The following is a 19,933-nucleotide window of genomic DNA, read 5'->3' as shown; positions in this document are numbered from 1 at the left end:
TAGATCATAGGGACTGAAAATATCAGTTAACTATATATATATATAGAGAGAGAGAGAGAGAGGGAGGGAGAAACTTTCCTTTAAGATCGGAGCTCCCCCAATAAAGTTTATTTCTTGGACAAGCTTCACATAAACTTGGAAGATGTTGTTCAACTACAGCTTGTTAAATTTGGAAGTAATGAGCTACTTAATGTTAGGTAGCCTACCTTCTAGGTTTCACTAAAAAAAAGCTGCTTGCATAATACTAATAGTTACATGAATAGAGCCCTTAAGCTAATTGTGGTTAACATAGCATTTGACAATTAACTCACTCTCCTACTTCAGTTATTTAAACTTTAATAATTTTAAGTCTGTTTTTTTAATATTTTCTCAAGTATATGAAACCCAGGTTTAGTGTCTAATTATTCTTCAGTAAAAGAAGATATATTGCAGTAAATCTAAACTTTTGTTTTTTCATGTGTTGGAAGCAGCCCAGAGTGGCTGGGGCAACCCAGCCAGATGGGTGGCATATAAATGTTCTTCTTATTATTACCTGACAGGATTCTTGTTTTGATAAAAAAGCTTTCAAATAAATGAAAAACCTTTTCCCAATTTGTTGAATGTGTTGTCTAAGACAATATATTTCTGAGGACAGTGAAAAATTTGTGCCTCTATGAAAGTAAAGTTGAGAAGAAACCATTTTTATTGGTTTCTTTGTCTGAAACAGTGTAGTATGGTTTGGCTGTGTGTTCTTTCCTGCGATGTTTGTTGATCATTTATTTAGCACAAAGATTTTAGCAAAAACTACAAATCATTAACTTTCATTATTGATTGCGCATTCAGAGTAATGAAGATAAAATGCACCAAATAAAATGTTTTGTCTAACAGCTGTGCAGTGGTGTGTTTTACCACCTTTTCCTCCCAGCCTTCATCAGCAACCTAATTTAGTATTGAGCCTTTTACAGTCTTGTGGGTAAAACACTTTAATTACCACTTTGTCAACTAGATTTTATAATTCTCTTTATTGGGAACATTAGAAGCCTTGAAACGTCTTAACAAAACTGTGCTATTCAAATTGCAGAATTGTATTTTGGGTTTAGGAAATAATCTGTGCAATGTGAAGATAAGCAGGAAAGTGATAATTCAAAGAAGCTTAGGAATTCAAATCATGCCTTCCATTTTTTTTTGTACAAAATAGCATGTTTCATGCCAAATGTCACATGCAGAAGTAATCGCCATGAGCTTGGCTCTTTCTAGTTTATGAAATAATTACGTTGATGATGTAGTGAACCTGCGTAAAAGCAAGTTTTAATACAGAATTTTCCAAAACGCTTTTGAGAGTTTCACTTTTAAAGAGAGAACTGGATTATAGTTTTCTTTTGAATGATAGGTATGCCTGTGAAGCTTAGAACGTGTGTGCATTGCAATACGGCGTTTACAAGTGCTGTTAGCCTGTCCAACCATTTGCGCGCTTATGCACGAAAGAAGAGTGCTGGACTTTTGACTGGGACAGGTATGTTTGTTACAGATGTAAAATCAAGTCTGTCTGTATACGTTTTCCTCATCAGACTTGACAGATTCATATGCTAATTCAGTTGACATTTAAAATTTTCTGAAACAGAAGTTGAATTTGAGAAACAGAACTTTTAGCAACTTGTAAACTTACGTTGCTAATGTCCATTTTTTCCCATGCCTGGTTTTTATTTTCATTGGTTCATTTTAGATCCAGCATTATTTTCATGTGTACAAACAGTTGAGAGCGGAATGCCTTTTTGTTTTCTGGCTAAATGCAAAAGGAGCTGCTTTTATAAATGAGGGAGATTTTCACCAATTATTTGTTAGGTGAATTGAGAACAAGCTCGGATAAACATAGACAATTATATGTGGTACAATTTTCAGCACATCATGTTCAACAAAAGCTACTCTTATTTTCTCCCATATATTTATTATCAGTTACTTTTTTTTTTTACTTTGGTCTTCCACAAAATGAAATAGTAACAACAAAGTGCTGCTGTGTTTTGTGTATCCATTTGGTGCTTTATACTGTACTTGAATTTTGACAGTGATGGGACTTTTATATAAATCAGATCCACCCAACTGCAGTAGTCTAAACCAGTGGTCTTCAACTGATGGGCCCTGTCCCACTATTGAGTCACAGTCTGATCTAAGGTGGATTGCAGCCACAATGCAAATACTTAAGAAATGGGTCCCACAAATGCATGAGGATTCTCAGATTGAAAATGCTGAAGACCGCTGGTCCAAACAAAAGGAGATGTTATTAGACTACTTGTAGGGTAGTCAGACTTTCAGTGTATAAACAATCCCTTCCTTTCAAGTGCAGGTACCCAAGGCCAGCATAATTTAGGAAAAAATCAGATTCCTCAGTGGGGCTCAAATGGCTTACATGGAAGCATGATATTGAAGGAAACCACTATTTCTAAGTCAAAGCCTTAAAATACCAGTTAGTCCTCAAAGTAGCGTGATAGCTACTATTTCCATTCAACAGCCAACCCAAATAGTGTTCTAATCTGTCTCCTAGCCTTCAAGCCTGCTGAGTTGTCGTGGCTATAAAGTTGTGATCCTTAAGTGTGATAAAGGAAGCGTGCTCTCCTTTCCTAACCCATAACCAAGCTATGTTGGGACTGCCATTATCCGTGGTTAGCACAAACCGGGGCTCATTTTATACCAGAATTTGAAATTGGGTTTGAAGCTGGCTTTCAATTCCTGGCCAATAGCAAACCCTAGATCATGCTCACCACGACCAATTTCTGCACCAATATGATTTCCATTAAGGCTGCTATAGTGAAATGGAGTGCTTAAGAGTTGGGGCTGGGCGTTCTCAGTCCATGATCTGTTCCTGCTCCCTTCATGGGGTGGTAACAGGGCTTAGGCTCTGAGGTGGCTTATAAAAACACTGTAAATGATCAAGCACTTAATCATAAACTGTCTAGTCCTTAGAAGTATGATAGGTTCTTAATATCAGGCTTGTGTTATTGTAAATGTCATACTTTGCCATAACACTTGCAAATGGATACACATTCAAAATGAATTGGAATACTTTTAATTTATTGCTTAGTTTCATAGGTTTAATTGTGTAATTACCCTCTGGCAACACTGAAGGGGTGGAATGTTAATACATAAATAGCCTGCAACATTTCCATACAGATGTTTAATTTATCTGCAAACCTGGAGACTGCAATGGATATTGTCACAATTTTTTATGCTTTGCAAATCATAAACGGCTGTCTCCTAACTCTATGTGTGTGATCTGGAAATAAATCCCTTTCAGTTGTAGACTGTGCCTGGCTATTTAGTATTGTCAATTCAAGTGAAGAATTCTACTACCAATTTTCCTATGAGAATTTGAGAGCAAAATCCTGGTGTTCGTCTTCAGTTTGACACCACTTCTTTAAATTTCATTGTTTCCTCTTATTTCTGTTAGCAGTTTCCCTAGATGAGAAAAAGCTGCATTTTAGGGAAAGAAAATATATTAAATGGTTACTCTTCTGTGACAAAAATATAATGCCCCTGTGTTCAAAGGTCATGTTAATTGCTGTACTATGTAATTATTTTTCTTCATTTCAGCTTAATTTTAATACCTAGGACTAGTATTTTTCGTAGTGTTACATATTTTTGAAGGAAATGCCATGGCCATAAATTCCTTTGAGCATTTTTCAGTTTTGTGCCCTAGTTGCATAATTGTATGCATAAATGACCTTTATTTTTATATGTGACAATTGCTATGGGACCTTTTGTATTTTACTTTTGAATAGGAGAAAAACTATCAACTATCAAACTCACTGAAGCTGAAAGGAGTGTTTTTCCCAGGGCTACATGAGCTTCTGGTCAAGACATTGGCATTTTTCACTACTCTGCCTTTGTTTATTTAATGACTTGTGGAGAACACGAGCATGCCCTTTCCTCTAATGGTCAATTGAGCCCAGTGATTAGATACAGATGCTACCATGAAAAGGGTAAGATTTAGGATAGTGATGGTCATTGTCAGCCTGGAACATTGCATTCTCCCTGACCAAACTGCTTAGGGATTAGTTCCAGGACATCCCTGGTATCATTAGATCGCTCTACCCTTAACTGTCAGTTGCAACTTGAGTCTGGTCTGGGACACCCTAGTTTTTATTTAACGAAATTTATATACCGCTTGATGGTAAATAAGCCGTTTACAATGAAGAGTGAATACTCTTTATCTTCTTAATAATAACTATTGTATTTAGTCTGTGAATTTCAAGGTGTATAAAAAGGCATGGTTTTAAAAGTAATTTTTTTACAAAAAATCAGATACAGTAAGTTTCAATTATAACAAGGTGCACTTTTAAAATGAAGTCTTAATTTCATGCAAATATATGTCTTAAAACTGAATTTATATAATTTGAGAGGCTAGTCATCACAAGATTTAGTACTACTATTTACATAATGCTTATATTATGTCTTGATATTTGATGTCAGAGACTAGAAGGTCATCATAGGCTCTAGAATCCAGGTAATGCTATTCTGTTTCGCACCAGGATTATCCACTGAGCACACATAATCTACTTCTATCTAATGCTTTAGCTCCCTAAACTCTGCAATATGTTCAGTTCCAATAGACAGCCTTTAATTCATGAGTCTACCAGTTAAATGAAATGCACGTTCTTACTGCTTTCCATCTCGTAGAGAAACTTTGTTTTCATTCTATTATTATTATTATTATTATTATTATTACTGTATTATTGTTGTTGTTATTAATTTATCCAAGGATTACAGGGCGGTTTACAATATAAAAACGTAGAAATGCACAACCTAGTAACAAACAAAAACAGTATATAGATTATAGATTATTTAATTAGCTGAAGACCTAGAAGAAGAGGAATGTGTTTTCCTAGTGCCTAAAGATGTAACAAAGGGGCCAGGCGAGCCTCCCTGGGGAGAGCATTCCACAGACAGGGAGCCACCACAGAAAAGGCCTATTCTTGTGTTGCCGCTCTCTGGACCTCTTGCGGAGAAGGCATATGAAGAAAGGTCTCCTATGATGCTCACAGGGTCCGGGTCGATTCATAAGCGGAGAGCTGCTCCTTAGGTTGAACCATATTGTGGTCGTAAGCCACAAACAGGAAGCCACTGCAGAAAAGGCCTGTTCTCATGTTGCCACCCTCCATACCTCTCATGGAGAAGACACCCAAAGAAGGGCCTCAGATGATGATCACAGGGTCCAGGTAGGCTCATATGGACAGAGACAATCTTTGAGCTGTTGTGCTCCTCAACCATTTAAGGCTTTGTGGATCAAAACCAGCACTTTGAATAGGGCCCCAAAACTAACTGGCAGGGCAGTTGACTCAGGGTTGGCGTTATATGCTGAAACTGTCTTGCCCCGATGAGCAACCTGACCACTGAATTCTGCTCCAGTTGTAGTTTCCAAACTGTCTTTAGATTCTATAGCACAAAAGACAGGTGGGTTGTATGGCCTAAGATAAGATAAAATAGTAAGGTCGAAATGTTAAGCTTATTTAAAGTTCTGATCAGGACTATCCTAAGCTGAGGTGGGTCACCATAGTTAATAACTTTATATTTTTTGAAGGGATTTGAATTCTCTGACCCTGTCACCAAAATGTATTGGGCTGTTTCTAGTCCTAACTGCATTTACAAGGCATTATGAATCCCCCAAAATTTTGGTTGACTTTACCTTTTTTTTACTTTCTTTTATGTGTGTTGAAGTGGGTTGATCAGATCTGTGGTACAGTACTACAGCATACTTTGTGGCTGGATTTTTAAATATTTTCCCTAAAAAATTTTTTTCGTTTTGTTGGCGATAATGTATTGCGCTGATATTTTGAGAATTATTTTCTGAAGTCATTAGAAATAATTTAGAATCAAAATGCGTGTAAGTTTATTTTTTTATTTTTTGTAATCTTTCATTTATTTCCAGTCAGTGTAAGATGGTTGTGTGTCAAAACTAGAAGAATAAGCAGAAGCTCTTGCAATGGGCTTCTGCTGGTTGAGCTGGTTAGAGGAATCCTGCCCTAAATGGGCATGTATTCTCTTCTTTGAGTTTATTAGCATTAAGAAAATGTGATTGGATGTTAGCTGAAATTTTTGGCTCACATACAACAGTTCTTGTGACCACCATGACACCACAATGTGCAACTTACCGTATTTTTTGCGCTATAAGACTCACTTTTCCCTCCTAAAATGTAAGGGGAAATGTGTGTGTGTCTTATGGAGCGAATGCAGGCTGCGCAGCTATCCCAGAAGCCAGAACAGCAAGAGGGATCGCTGCTTTCACTGCATAGTAATCCCTCTTGCTGTTCTGGCTTCTGAGATTCAGAATATATTTTTTTTCTTGTTTTCCTCCTCCAAAAACTAGGTGCGTCTTTTGGTCTGGTGCATCTTATAGAGCGAAAAATACGGCACTTAGCGTAAATGTGTTGTCAGGTGTGTCATTTAAACTTGTCTCAGCACTGTCACAATTCCTTCCCTACAACTTCAGGGATTATATATTTGTACTATACCATCACTGTAGGGTACCTTGCAGAGCTTTACAAAAAGAGAGAGTTTCCTGACCTCCTGAAGCTTACAGTTTGAATACAAGTCATAGAATTGTAGAGTTGGAAGGGTCCAGGAGGGTCATCTAGTCCAACCCCCTGCAGTGGAGGAATCTTTTGCCCATGGGGCTCGAACCCATGACCCTGAGATTAAGAGTCTCATGCTGTGCTGATTGAGTGTCAAACAAGGGGAGGTTGAACATACATTGTTTCTTTTAGGGAGTGGGTGGAGCTGTGGTCCAAAGTCCTAAACCACTGAACCTGGGCTTGCCAATCGGAAGGTCAAATCCGTGTGACGGGGTGAGCTCCCATTGCTCTGTCCCAGTTCCTGCCAACCTAGCAGTTGAAAAGCACACCATTGCAAGTAGATAAATAGGTACCGCTGTGATGGGAAGCTAAATGGCATTTCTGTGCGCTCTGGCTTCCGTCACGGTGTCCCGTTGCGCCATAAGCGGTTTAGTCATGCTGGCCATATGACCCAGAAAGCTGTCCGTGGACAAACGCCAGCTCCCTCGGCCTGAAAAGCGATGTGCGTGCCGCCCCATAGTCGCCTTTGACTGGACTCAACCGTCCAGGGGTCCTTTACCTTTACTTTTTATTGCTTCTCGAAGAAAGATAATAGAATTACACATTAATATGTTTAGTAGATAGATAGCTTTTAATGGTTATTTATCAGTAACCTCAACTTGGGCGTGACTTTGGAAAGTGTAGAAACATATTTTTCTACTAGACCCCCACCCCACTTTATTGAAGCATGTAGAAGCTTCTACCTGCTTCCACTCGTGTATATCAGGCCCTTCCTGGTTGGCTCCTGCTAGCTGGGCTGATGCTACCATGGAAAAGGTTATTCCAAAAGAAAGCACAGAAGCAGGAAGAGTCACCGAAGTTCTGCTGTCAGTTGGGAACTTCATTATTTTTGCATTTGAGAGAGGGCAATTGAAAAGGAAATTTGGCGGCCAAGTGATGGGCAATATGATCTTTGAATATGAAAACCCCTTCTTAAAAAAGGAGCCTGCCCTGACATTTGTCTTCCCTGCAGATGATGATAAATGTTTACTTGAAAAGAAACAAATCATTAGGCTGTTGCTACAACCAAGTGTTAATTCCTGCAGGTTTTGCAACATCCCACATGGACGACCTGCAAGTGTCATGTGCAGGATCTTGCTGTGGAGTCATTTGTTTGTATGTGTCTGTCAGTAAATTGCCACATGCTATGTTGGTCACAGATAATTTGTTGGAAAACTTTCTTTCCACAGTTTCCATTAAACATTACCATAAGTTTGATATTTGCCCGTGAAACATTAGCTGTTTATGTATATGGCTGCAGATGGAGAATAAATTTACAAATAACTTCTTGAGGTTGCAGAACTGTTGTGTTGGACACACATAGTACAGTAAAAATACAGCATTTAAACTTTCTGTGGCATACGTCTTGGTTATTTTTGATCATTCCTGTTAACAAATAGTTTAATGTTAATCTGAGTTCAAGTATTATTAGCTAACACAGGAAATGCTATGTATGAAGCTTACAGATTTTATGTTGCTCAGTATTGAACTATCCATTTATTTTTGATAATTGGCTTCCATAAAACTTTGTTGTGAAACAAGCAGCTTTTATCATTCTTGTAAGAATTTATATGGCTCGCTGTCAGTGGTGATCTGGTAACATGCTATATTCTTTTACCATAGGAATTAGCTTTATTTTCTGCAAGTTTGGTAGAAAGTGTTTAAATGGTGATTCCTTGGCAAGCTAGCATCAGCCTGGCATAGACTTCTCTTGTTTCTCTGAGATCTTTCCCCTGTTGTGCTTCGTTGTGTTTCTTGGAGATTGTTCTCCCTTAGTCCAACATTTACCTTCTATTGCTACTTTGGTGCCTTTCAGGCTCCTTTCTTTTATTTAACTCTGCTTCCTTAGATAATGAGAGTTGGAAGGTACATCCGGTTCAATTTCCTGCCAATGCAGGAAACTCTCTATAGCAGGGGAAGGGAACCTCTTGGCCTAGCAGGTCAGAACCTCATCTGGCCCCATCCCAATTGAGTGATTTTGGCTGGCGGTGCTTTGTCCAGATCTTAGGCAAGTCAATTGAAAAATAATGTTTTCTTTTTGGGAGAAAATGCCTTCTAAAAAAAAAAAAGCTTTGTAACCAAGACAACACACCTGTCAAAGTCATAGCACAGCACTTCCCAAGCAAGCTGGTTATTGGGAAATTGGGAACTTCAGTGCATGGGGCTTTGCATTGGATAATTTTACTGATCAGATAACTCACATTGGTCCTTGGGTAAAGACCAATGGAAGGGGGCACTATTGACTGGCCAGCAAAATATACAAGGCCAGAGGCAGAGAAGGATAAAGACGAGAAGGCAGAGATGGCGTAAAGATTAGTGGAGTTGAGGTGTGCCAAGTGGTCATGAGGTGAAGACTCATAGCTTAAGGTAAGCCTAGAAGAGGAAGGACCAGAAGAAAGGTAGCCGGAGGTAGACACTTCTGGAAGATATGTGCTTAAGGAAGCAGATCGGCTCCATCAAACAGGCAGCTTGGAATCTTTAAGAAGGTGGTTCTGACTCAAGTGGGAATTTTTTCCCTCAGAAAAGCATATTTGCTGTGACTGAACGTTTATCAGGCCAGTGAGAAGCAAAGTGAGAGAAGATATCATTGTAGACGCTGGTCTTGCTTTCTGACTGCTGGCTGGTATAGAGAGGATGGGCAATTAAGTCCTGAATTTAAATAGAAGGTTAAATAGGGAAAGGAGATTCCATATTCCATTCCACATTCCATGGCAATTATGCCAAGTTTAAATAAGGCATAACATTTGCAGTTGTAACGTTTTATCTTTAATAATATATTAACCTTCAGTTGTTAAATTAATTAATTTCTGCATATATTAATGCCTGTAATATATTATTTTGTTCTTGTTTAAGCTCTTAGTTGATCAGATCTTATGCCCACGCTTTGTTATCCAGACTGTTATAAAAAGGTGAAATCCAGGGAGTGGTTATTGTGGTTGTAATGGGTGTTTATCAGCAGGGCTAAGTTAAAGATGCATATATTTTTTCCACACTATTCATGGTTGCATTTCTTCTACAGCCTATGTAAGCTTTTCAGTCATTTGGTACGGTTAGTGTGCTGTGACATCTAGAGTTTTTGCCTCCAGGAGGACATTCTAAATCAAAGTCCCAGGACTATTTTAGCTTTCAGTAATCTGTGCAAGAGAAGAGCTAGCTTTAGAGCAAATAGCTGGTGTAATCTCAGACCCCTAGAGCATTTGCTGATGGCAGGTCTAATAATTTGAGAATTGGGAAGAGAGGTAGATTTTATTTCCCCCACTGAAAACTGTTTATCTTGGGAAATCAAATCTAAGAAAATGTGAGGAACTAAGCAATAGTGAGCTTTTCGCTATTCTTGGTCCTGCTGCCCATATAGTGGTCTTTAATAATTCTTTAGTCTAGTTTTGCCATTTATATATCCAAGACAGGCATGCAGAGATAAGTGTTATTTGGACTTGTGCATTCTTCCTTTTTTGCCAATACCTGTCCTTTAAATAGTGGCCAGAAAATGCTGTAATGGATGGTATGGCATCTCCAATACCAATACAATTATCATAGCTTCATTCCGACGAGAGAATTTCCTTGGTGATGCTCAGTGGTTTTTGAGTGCAGCAATGCAATACATTTTCCATTTCTGTATTTTATTATTATTATCTAGGTGATAGGAGGAAACACCACATCCTATAGTTTGTGGATTTTTGTTTGAAAATGTTATGTTATTTGATTTGAGGTATGGACAAAAGCTTGCTGTTAAGGTCTTTAAAGTTTACCTTGACTCACTGGATTCCAGCATATATTCTGACTGTTAGGTTGTAGTAGTTGTCAGATGGAAACTGCAGGCTGTCCTGCCTTTTATCTTCTTCATGCCATAAGTAGCTTAGATGAGGAATTTGGAGGTTATATTATATTGAGAGCATTTTACTTTACACAGTTTCTGACATTATCCTTCTCTGTAGACGAGGGTTACATTAATCACAAACTTAAGTAGGTATTTGCAAGTAGAATTCTTGCTTTGTTTCCAGCTCTTTTGTACTGCTGGTTCATGTGCGGCATGCATTCATTTTCCAAAATATCCTAAGTGTTTCATGTTCAATTACATTAGGAACTAAACAGTGCATTCTTGTCAGACTAGGCTTTTCCTTTTGAATTCCCTACATTGCTTTATTTCCTTTTGTACCTCAAAAGAATTCACATCACCCTGACACAAATCAGTAATAATTCTGTAGCACATCTGATTCCAGTACACCTTATTAAAGGGACAATCAGCAATGGTTGGAGATCCTGATACTCTTCAGCCTTAAAACTTAAAACCAAAATAAAACCATGATCATAAGACTCCTTTAGCATACAGAACAGAAAACGTTTCAGTGTAATATATACAATAGTTCTAGTTATGAAGTTTGTCAAAACATACTTTATATTTAATCATTGGTCCTTTTGAGTTATGGTTGTTGGCTGCATGATGAAAACAAATGATATTGACATTTCAAATGATATTGAAGGCCTCTATATTGATAAAATTTACAAGCAAAGCATGATGCTTGGGTTACCAGTTAGGTAGAATGACTTAGTAGTCTGAAATGTGGTTTGGTCATCAAATATACATGTTTTAAAATTAAACTTAAACTGTAGGTGTCAAGCATGTAAGCTCATTTGTGCATGAAAATGGTGTGCACACTTCAGCTTTATGATGAATTGGAAAGTGCACATTTTCAAGTTACATAATTTAATATGGTATAGAAAATAAGTGAGAATAGAAGTATCCTTTAAAATATTTCGGGGGGAGGGAATTATCCAGTAAAGTGCTCAAAACTTATATCTATCTACATAATTTTATTTTCTCTTCATAGCCATAGATTGTAAGCAAAAAAAATCAAGATCAAGATCTGGGAGCAAGAAAAAAATTCTGCCATTACCTCATGGTGCTGATGAAGTTTACATACTCCGGTGCAGGTATATGTGTGACTGCATTGGGTCATTTGGAGTAGCTATAGCTTGTTTCTGATTTGTAGAAATGCATCTTGTATTTGAGTGTCATGTATGTATAAAAATTATATTTACCTAGTGACCTGTGGACCTAATGATGCTCACCATGCATGAGTGTAGCCGGTAGCTGCTCCCCAATCAAGTAAATAAATGAAAATACTTAACTACCGTATTTTTTGCCCTATAGGACGCACCGGCCCATAGGACGCACCTAGTTTTTTGGGGGGAAATCAAGGAAATCCCCCCCCCAGGTTTCCGCAGCCATCCCCAGGCTAGAAGAGGGAGACGGAGTGCTCCGACTCCCTCTTCTGCCTTCAGGGACAGCCTCTCTAGCCTCCGTGGGGCAGTGGCTTGCCCCGCTGTCCCCCGAGCTTGTGGGGCTGGCGGGGGGGAGCAAGCTTGCTTCTCTCCCCCCCCCCCCGCCAGCCTCCAAACCAGGTTGGGGAATAGCGGGATGGCGGCGCTGCGCCTCCCCACTGTCCCCCGAGCTTGTGGGCTGCAGGCTGCTGCCCGCAAGCCTTGCAAGCCCGTGGGACCTCCCACCTGGCTTGCAAGGCTTGTGGATAGCTTCCTGAAGCCTGGAGAGCAAGAGGGGTTGGTGTGCACCGACCCCTCTCGCTCTCCAGGCTTCAGCGAAAGCCTGCATTCGCCCCATAGGACGCACACACATTTCCCCTTCATTTTTGGAGGGGAAAAAGTGTGTCCTATAGGGCGAAAAATACGGTAACTGGCCAGTTGTGTTGCTGATAATTTGAGAAGTCCTTTGGAGGAAATGGGAAGTCATTTGGGGGAAAACTGAGAAAGCCTTATTTTCCTTGACCCCCCCCCCCCCCAGGCCCTCATTACTTCCCTACATCCCAGCAAATAAGTCACTGCTAATGAAAGTGAATATTAGCAAGGCTTCCTCACACTCTAGGATTTTAAGGAAGGGTAACCTAATTTGAGGAGAGGTACAGTCGTACCTTCTTTTGCAACTGGGATCTGTTCCGGAGCCCCAGGCGCTAGACGAAAAGGACGCATGACAATGCGTGTGCGTGGAGCGGTTTGTGCTTCTGCGCATGCATGAAGTGTGATTTAGCGCTTCGGCGCATGTGCGAGCAGCAAACCTGAAAGCAACCCGTTCTAGTATTTCTGGGTTTGCCATAGGCAGTCATTGAAATGGACGCTCAATGAGGCGGACTCAAAACAAGGTACCGCTGTACTACCTAATTAGGACTTTACTTAGGTAATAACTAGCACCTTGAACTGGACTGAGAACCTCACATTAGATTATGTACCTTCCCCCTATTATGAGTTGGGACTCACAAAACACTTTGCAGTAGTAGCATATAGCAGTTGGCTTAAAAGATAAGATCATTCCTGTCCTCATGCTTATCGTCTAAAAAACACAACACAAATTGAAGAACAATGGGGAGGGAAGAAGAAAACCAGACGCCAGTTTTTAATTCACAGTTGTAATTTTAGAATTATAGGTATAATTTGTGATATAAAGTTGTATGCTTCTGGTTTTTGCATCTAGAGTTACTTATATCTGGGATAAACGCTAGCTAAATTAACACCCAGGAAATTTTTTTAATCTATCAGCGATATGCATACTCAGGCTTAGTTTTTCTGTCATTCTTTTGTGACTCTGCTGCACCTAACACAAAGTTCAATTACAATGCTAATGTGCTTTATTTGGATGATTTTAAAAACTGTGCAGGTTTTGTGGTCTGGTGTTTCGGGGGCCCTTGTCTGTTCAAGAAGACTGGATAAAACACCTTCAGCGCCACATTGTCAACGCAAATCTTCCTCGAACTGGGGCTGGCATGGTGGAAGTAACGTCACTGCTTAAAAAACCTGCCTCAATTACTGAAACTTCATTTTCTTTCCTGATGGCGGAAGCAGCTTCATAGAACGTTGGAAACACTTCATATTGCATTGAATGAACATTTTAAATATCTTTGTTAGTTTTTTTAAGGTTAAAATAAATTATCTGTTTATAAAACCTGAAGCCGGAAAATGGGGAGAAGAGTGACAGTTAACATCCAAACAATTGAGTACTTAAAACAGTTACCGTAAGTAGTCTTTATATTTTATATAGGGTGGAAGATGTGTTTTTAAAGTTTACTATGTTTTTTGTCAATTACTGTGTTCACTATTGATACAAGCCCATTACACGTAAGCAGCCGTTTTTAAAATGTTGCACATGGGTACTTAAGATAGGTTTTATGAAATGAAAACATTCTTTACAGTGTTACCAGAATCAATGCTCTGTTTATTAAACAAAAAACCCTTGCTTAGTAAAATATTATATTTTGTTTGTATGTATGTAGTGTTTTGTACAATACCAAGAAATGCTAATGCAATTAACTCAATTTAGGGCATTAAATATCATGTACTTCATAGTTCAAGAGACTGTTCCATTCAAATAGGGCAATTAGTACTACTCTTATCTAGCTGTGTAAGTGTTTTTTTTAATCACACGAGACTCTTTTGTACTAAAAGTAGAGGGAAACTTGTTAAACAAATTTCTAAAAATAATGTACATAGTACTGGAAACTATTTGTGGTAAGGAAATAATATTCTTTACTTCACTTGCATTTCTCACTGACAATAAAATGGTGCATCCATGCTACCTCCAACTTTGTCAGCAGTAGTGGTATGTCCCCTTTCCATTTGTTGCATCAAGCACTCACAGTTTTCTTTATTTTTAATCACAATTTTGTTAAGTCTTTCTTTCTATGCCTAGCTTAAGTATGAGTTGCTTACAGGACATTTTTGACATTTTTTGCCACCTCTTTTATTTAATACTGTAGAAATGTACTAAGACGCATTGCTCACTACATGACTTAGCCTAGACTTTTCATTTTACAATTGTTTAAAGAAATCATAACACCCTTGGACAAAAAAAAATAAGTTTCTACATATGAAGAGAATGTTTACAATTTGAATTTTAAAACTTGTTTTGGATGTAATTATATGTATGAAAACTGTAACACTATGCTCATGCTAAGGACCTATTTACAGAATTATTGAAATAAATGTGCTGTGAGGATGGAAAAAAATATGGTGCAGGTGTCTTGGTCAAAATAAGTATTGGCTGTTCACAAAAATGAAATGTCACATTTCAACAAATAAGCAAATTCCTCTTTTGAAAACTGGTTCTGTAATGCAAGTAATGTTTCATTTTATTCATGTAGGGTGACTAATACTGTAGTTAAGCCAAGGAAAAGCATTGATATTGTTTTGCGTGTAAATAAAGTTATAAAAGCAGTTGAGATGTGAGGAGTATTTTGGTGGAGAATATACATACCTCACAGCCAGTGAAATTGCTTTCCTCATGGTATATCTCCTTACCAAGAATATATCTCTCTAAATAAAAAGGTTAAAAGAAAACATTAAAATGTCTGTAATGTGAACTATTATTTTACATTATGTGTGGCATACAAAGTTGATTTTTCTCTTTTGATCTTTTGAAGGATCTCAAGCAAAGTACCTGTGATGAAAATGTAATATTAGTTCCCAGGTAAAATGCATCTGACTTAAATGTATAGAAACTTCTATAATTGGGAATGGTTTCAAGAGCAGGCAAGGAAAATCAGTGGAAAATATAGTGCAGGCAAGTCTTTTGTGTCTATGTATAGAGACAGAAGAGATTCATACTAGGATCTCCTTTACTGTACATGGTTGGTATTAATTAACAAAAAAAAGGTCTTATGCTTAAGCAAATGGAAACCACAACTGCACCCAGGGAGGGAAATGGTTTTTGCCTCCTCAAAACTGAGTTTCCTAATGCAGCCAATCCCAGTTGATCATCGAAGCTGTACAACAAAACCTGGTCAATCAGCTGACGGTTGGTTGTGCAGGGCTCTCTTCAAGCAGTGACAATCAGCTGGTCATCAGCTGATAGCCAGGGCTTCAATACTGCAGAGGGCTTTGCAGATATGTTGATCAACTGATGGGCCGTTCCACCAAAACGCCTTTGGGCTCAGCCATGACTCGAAATATAAGGCAGGTGAGTGTGTCTTGGCCAAAATGGCCTCATAGACCCAATGGGGAGGCCTGGTGGATTTAATTAAATCCATGGGCTGGGAGGTCCCTCACCCCTGTTCTCGAAGGGAGTGCTTCATCAAAACTGTATAACATTTGGTGTTTCTTTTAGAAATGGCAGAAGTAAAGTTAAAGTGTTCTACCTGCTTATTCGATAGCCTAAAAATCCATAATTCACACTCAATCCTGCAGTGATTCTTGCACTTGAAAGCTTGAGGAATGTCAGACTAAGGTTCCTTCTCTACTTTTCAGCCATCTGTGGCCCAAAGAAAGAACTGTAGGGAGACTTGCTTTTTGCAGGTCTGAGCAATTAGGAAACCTGCTCTCGCTGACTGCAGACCACCTTTGCTGTGCTCTCCTCAACCATCTCTGTCACATACAAAAAATATCCCTCCTATTTAGCTGAGAGACTATGACTTGCCGAGTTGTCAAACCAGGATTCTTAACCCCAGACTTCCTAGCCAAAGCCCAACATACTACACAACTGAACACTTTTATCTTGAGCTTTTAATCTAAAGGTGGGTGGTGCAGTATAAAGTTATTGTGCATTGCGGCTGGCCTCTACTTTGCACCTATCATTTTCTTTCTAAGTAGATGGGAAATGTGTGACCCTCCAGATGTTGCTGGACCACAACTCCCATCATCCCTTGCCATAGACCATGCTGGTTGAGACTGATGGGCGTTGGAGTCTAACAACAGCTGGAGACCCATAGGACACTCTTCTCAGTCTTTCTGCTTCTTATCTGCAGCTTTTCCACTCTCAATTTACCCATGGTTATTCCCCAACCTCAGTCTTATTCCTATGGACTCACAGCAGACTCAACCTTCGTTTGTTCATTGGAATAAATGTTTTTCTAGAACGGTGACTTAACATATAATGAGATCTGCCCCCAGCCCAATCCTTTGTGGGAGGCATTGCATGGGCTACACAACAAGGAGTGTCCATATTTGAATTTTTATATAACTGCAGTTGTTCTCTACTTATGAAATGGCTACTTGATATTATTCAAATATTTGAATAAACATACCCAGTGAGTTGAGATGATATGCTGGTAGAGTGATGGATTTATTTCTTTAAGATGCTACATCCTATGGACAAGTCTTCAACAATCATTGCCTTTCTGATCAGTGTCAAACCTAGAGTAATTGTTCCTATTGTAACATCTCTCTTGTGCTGTGGATTTAAAAAGAAGCAAAGACCCAGAGTTCTACAGAACATCACAACATAAAGCATGCATCATAGAGCAGGTATGCATCACTTTAGATACACGATTTGCAGGACCTGAATTATTGATTCCTCAACACTCCAAAGCTTTAAGATGTACAATAGGGCCAACTAATGTTCAATTATATCTTTCGCATTTGCAAAATGCTGTGCTGAAGAAAATGGGAATAAAAGTGGAAACATTATATGCTTCTCTTTCTGTACTGGAATCATATCGCCATTGTGATTGTTCTTTGAATATTTAAGGTAGCTGCATTTATTAGTATTCCTGCTGTATCTCTTGAAACGGGTACAGACACAAATCATGTGTCTATATGTCTGTGAAACGCAACCCAGTGCAACTTGTTTATACCTTAAGTTTGTACCGCAGTACCAAATGCTACAATCTGATTTTCTCTCATTTCATTCTGACTGGAGTGTAAAAAGAATGACTGACAAAGTAGAGTGTGAGTTAACAAGATTAAACTGTATTTTACCTGAGTAAGGATCTGCATGTCAACATAGTATATATACCACTCACTCGAAATGCCTTTCATCTGCCTCTTTCACAAAGAAGCCAATTATATCATGTAAAAATAATGTATAAAATAGCATATCTACTTTCTAGGATGTAGAAACTGCTGGGAACACAGCTCAAAACTGTAAGAAACGAGAATGGCATCAGAAAATAAGGTTCTGTGTGCATTCCTATTACCTCGGAGCCTCTTCAATTTGTCATCATTCTTTGCTGAATAGAGTTCACATCTTCTTGTTAATGTTCTTGAATGCAAATGCTGAAAGTTGCTGGAAGATGTTGGCTACCAATAGAGTTGACAAAAGTGTAAAATTGTAGCAACAACTCTTAATAGCAGATAAGCAGAATTTATTGTTTACGTCTTTATTTTTGAGTAAGCCTGTGAGTGGGAATTCTCTCTCTTCTGCGTGTAGCTTCAAATATGTTGGTTGACATGATTTAAGAGAAGAGGAACCAGGGCAATAAAGGATTGGAGCATCTGTCTTGCCCTGGACAAAGCATCAGGCTTGAGTGTTTCTCCTTAAGTGCACAGCTGGTTAGGTTCCATAATGAAGGTAAGATGCTTTTCTGCTTTTTTTTTACAACTCCTGTACAAACTTGCAGGGAGTTCTGGTTAATAATGAATGCAGTAGATGTCACCAAACTTTCCATACAAAATTAAAAGGCAGTTTTCTGATTTTAACTGGAACCGTGCCAGATAAGCTCAAACTACCACCACTAGAAGCAAACAAATTAAGCAACCTGCAGGCTAACATGATTTCTTCACAGTATGGAGCAGATGGCAAATGATTTAATTAGGGGTGAAAAAAGTGCTGGCTTTACATTTCAGTTTGCTTTAAGGTCTCGTTCTATGGAGCAGACTATGGATGGTGTGATGTCAAACTAATGCATTTTTAGACCTTGGTGTTGAATAAAAAGAAAATGGGAAGACATGTCTCTAAAAAATAAAAAAAATCTGCCCAAAGGAGCAATTATGTAGTTTAGTCTAGACTACTTGCCACCTTAGTAAGTTTTATAGAAGTTAGTTGACACCATGGTTTATAAGCCATCTGAATTCTCAAGGATCTGCTGCTTCCACAGTTCTGTAAGAATTCTTGGAGCAAAATTTTCAAAGCTATTACATGTAAAATCTAATCTAGCTTTTCTTTTAGTAAAAAGAGCAAACCAGGGGGTTTATCTTGGAAAGTTACACATACTGAAGCACTTTGATTTGGGTGGATTGCATAGGCTTCTTTCATCATTCTACAAAGCGTATCTGAAAATCCCCTAATCCTAGACCTTCAGCCGTCATGGCTGGGGCTGATCTAAGTTGGCGTCAAACTGCATCCAGAGGGCCATAGGTCTTCTGCCATGTTCTAAAACTGCTGCTGAGTTGTATTGTGGTCCCCTCTAACAGTTCCGACTATCTGTTGCAGGGTGCTGAATGCAGTGTTGCTATGGTACTGCTCGGTATAAAAAACACACACCATCCCTACAAATCCAGTGTTGCTACTTTATTCAGTGCAATCCAGAGAACTATGAAGATTCTCTTAGGCAGCTGGGTTTTTGTCTTAACAACACTGGAGAGTCACAGGTTCAGACAATGTACAATATATACAGTCAGCAAGGGTCTGTGTGTGCACTGGATGTAGGCTGTTTTATATTGCACAGCTCCATTTGTGCATGAGAGAGTAGATCATATATTTCATTAGCAGCTTGCTATAATGCTCTATATCTATAGAACCAGTACCAAAATAAAATAGGTTGATATAGGATTATCCATAGGTAAAAATAGATCCTTTAAAAAATAATTCATTACATCTGGTAATATAAATTATGATAGTTTGATACAGTTCAGGGTGATTCCTAGTTATTGAGCAGAAAGATAAGGTAAGTTGCATATAGTCCCAAAGAAGATCAGATAGCGCTGTGTCTTATGCTTTGAGGGGGTCACCAGACTTATGGGTGATGATTTGCCATAGAGTAGCAAAATCTTTAATACAAACTTTGCCCCAGTGATTTGTAATTTTTTAGAAACCGCCACAATGTTCTCTATACTACATTTCCAGGTGCAAGTTCGTTTTGTTTTTGCCGCTTTCTGATTCTGAGTTATGATTAAATTTGCACCCACTATAACAGAATTAACCATCAGTTTTGGATGGAGATCATTGGCATGATCAGGGAATGCAGATAGCAAACACAAAATGGGATCATGGGAAATATTTGTAATACTGTACCCATCTCTTGCAATATTTGCATCCATAGAGAGCAAATCAAACATGATCCGTGTGTTGTTGATGAAATGCCAAACTAGGTAGTTTCTGATGCAATTTATCGTGTGTGTGTGTGTGTGTGTGTGAGAGAGAGAGAGAGAGAGAGGAGATACCTGATGAAAGAGTTGCTGAAAGGCTGCAACCACACAACCTTGCCTGTTATGCTTGAGTTCAAGCCCCTGAGAGTTCATTGTTGCCGGGGGTGAATGAGAAGTCGTACCTGTAGATTTATCCATCTGTTTCAAACAGAAAAGAGCCACAGTGCAATTATAGAGCACATACATTGAATGAAGGAGGTCACAGGTTCAAACCCTGACGTATCTGGGTTGCTATAGGACTCGTTTATCAAACTACAAAGAGTTGC

General features: G+C 38.7%; 1 protein-coding gene and 1 long non-coding RNA gene across 10 annotated transcripts in view; one reads left to right on the top strand and one right to left on the bottom strand.

The window, feature by feature from the left end:
- The window catches only part of ZNF644 (zinc finger protein 644), a 75,866-nt gene extending 57,627 nt beyond the window's left edge, over window positions 1-18,239 (top strand). For 4 of the 9 annotated variants that reach the window (XM_083444817.1, XM_083444818.1, XM_083444814.1 and 1 more), the window contains 3 exons: window positions 1,370-1,492; window positions 11,411-11,513; window positions 13,249-14,932. In XM_083444817.1, the coding sequence (XP_083300943.1) occupies window positions 1,370-1,492; window positions 11,411-11,513; window positions 13,249-13,441 (419 nt within the window). In that variant the 3' untranslated portion in view covers window positions 13,442-14,932. Of the gene's footprint in view, window positions 1-1,369; window positions 1,493-11,410; window positions 11,514-13,248; window positions 14,933-15,007; window positions 15,148-16,657; window positions 16,827-17,730 lie in introns of those variants that run through there. The other 5 variants (XR_014512314.1, XR_014512315.1, XM_083444819.1 and 2 more) reach the window with 3 other exon arrangements.
- Window positions 3,960-16,623, bottom strand: LOC310679624. Its single transcript, XR_014512414.1, has 3 exons — window positions 12,269-16,623; window positions 6,380-11,710; window positions 3,960-6,117 (listed from the first exon to the last, which is right to left on the bottom strand). It is a non-coding gene; the product is annotated as an uncharacterized lncRNA (long non-coding RNA).
- Window positions 18,240-19,933: the final 1,694 nt, after the last annotated feature.

Source organism: Podarcis tiliguerta (genome assembly GCF_965153285.1).
Source record: "Podarcis tiliguerta genome assembly, chromosome: 6".
NCBI classification, from domain to species: Eukaryota; Metazoa; Chordata; class Lepidosauria; order Squamata; family Lacertidae; genus Podarcis; species Podarcis tiliguerta.
Note: the sequence above shows the minus strand (reverse complement) of the source record. Positions and strands in the feature narration are given on the sequence as shown.